Below are 1,802 nucleotides of genomic sequence, written 5' to 3' on the forward strand. Positions count from 1 at the left end.
CCCCCCCCCCCCCCGAGACCCTGGTCCTGCCCTCACGCGTCGTCATGGTCGCTCTCTGTCTCGCTGTCCAGGCGCAGGGGCCCTGGGGCCTCATCCTCATGTGTGGGGGCAGCACCCGCATGGGCCTGGGGGGCAGCGAGGGCAGGGCCGTCCGAGCACGATGCCCCGAGCCGCCCTGGCTCCGCCCCCAGCGCCCCCGAGAGGTCAGGGGCCACAGCCGCCGACTCTGGGGGTTCTGGGTGGGGATATGCCACACCGGTGGATGGCGGAAAGTGCCAGCCCTGCTTCCCTCTCCCATTTTTGTGGGTCCCACCAAAACCCAGGGAAGCCATTTTTGTGCATCCCACCAAACCCAAAAGGGCCACTCCCTGCCCCTGGCTCCTCCCCCAACACCACGGATACGTGGCTGCTATTTTTGCAGGCCCCGGGGCCTCTCACCTTTGTTGTGGGCAGTAGTGGCGGGGTGGCCAACAGGCTGCTGTCCCTCGGTGGGCTGCACAGAGCAGTCAGGCTGGCTCGGCGCCAGGAAGGGCACAAGTGAGTGCCACGGGAACACAGCCACAGAGCGCGGCTCCACGTTGGTCCACACTGCGGAGCCAAGGGCAGGCGTCGGGTGAGGACACGCAGCGCCCAGACACGGGGGTTCTCTGGCAGGGGGAGCCTGGATGCCTGGCTTTCGTGGGAAGGGCGTGTGAAGCCCGTAGATGCAGGTTGGCGGGGGGGCAGAGTACCACCCCCGTATGGGACCCGCCTGCCACAGGCCCCACCCCCTTCCTGCCTGCCCCTATCAGAGCAAGGAGCACTTCCGGGGGGGGGGAGGCAGAGACAATGGTGCGTGCGTGCGTGCGCGCGCACACACACACACACACTGACAATGGCCTGGATCCTGGCCAGCATCACTCTGTGCACACCGAGCAGAATACACCTGCCCGTGTAAGGCAGCACACAGTCTGTGCCCCGCCTGTGCGCAAGATGACAATGCGCACACTTGAGCAAAGCACATGCACGCCAAGGACATGTAGAGCCACGCCAAGGCAACTTGCAACCCAACCCTCACGTGCGCACATGCAAAGTAGTGACCTGCCACATGCACGCGCAGGGCACACAGAGGCACGATGCCAGGCACAGTCCATGCTGCACACGTGTCTGCACACACACAGCAGCAACGGACCACGACCCAGTGCCTGCTTTGCCCGCACATGTGCACATACCATGGTGCGATGCACCATTACAGCCCCGTGCACAAGCCCTGCCCCAGGGAAAACACGTCTGTTGCATGCCACTGACACCACCACCACAGGCCTCTCCTCACTGCAGGGGGGTGGGCTGGAGCAGGGGGGCTCTGGAGCCGAGACGCCTGGGTTCTGCCCTTGCTGGGGGGAGCTCTGGGGCCCGGATGCCTGGGCTCCCTCCCTACTCCGGAAGGGGTGGGAGAGGAGGCAGCCGCTGCGACTCCTCTGGCTCTAAGTGCCTGGCGGTCGCGGTCGCTGCCGGGAAGCGCCGGCTCCACAGCTTCCTCTCCTCCGGCCGAGACCACAGGGGGGAGCACTGCAGCAGGACCCCTCTCTGCTGTGGGGGGACTGCCACGCCCCTGCCACTGGCTGGGATTTGGGGGGTAGCTCTGCTCACCCCAGCCATCTGGGATCCACGGGGGAAACTGAGGCAGCCAGGGCACAGGAGTACTCGCCCAGCCCCCTCCCACCAGGCCTCACTGCCCTACACAAGCTGCAGAGAACCCAGGTGTCCGGGCTCCCGGCCCCGCTGCTCTCACCCCCCACATCCTCCCAGAGAACCCAGGCGTC

General features: G+C 66.4%; 1 protein-coding gene across 1 annotated transcript in view; it reads right to left on the minus strand.

Annotated features, from left to right (window-relative positions):
- The window catches only part of CIC (capicua transcriptional repressor), a 15,612-nt gene that overhangs the window by 7,854 nt on the left and 5,956 nt on the right, over positions 1-1,802 (minus strand). The window contains exons 4-5 of the mRNA XM_025195424.1: positions 439-588; positions 37-235 (exon numbers count right to left, since the gene is read on the minus strand). Of these exons, the coding sequence (XP_025051209.1) occupies positions 37-235; positions 439-588 (349 nt within the window). The remainder of the gene's footprint in view (positions 1-36; positions 236-438; positions 589-1,802) is intronic.

This window comes from Alligator sinensis, unplaced genomic scaffold, assembly GCF_000455745.1.
Source record: "Alligator sinensis unplaced genomic scaffold, ASM45574v1 scaffold1575_2, whole genome shotgun sequence".
NCBI lineage: Eukaryota > Metazoa > Chordata > Crocodylia > Alligatoridae > Alligator > Alligator sinensis.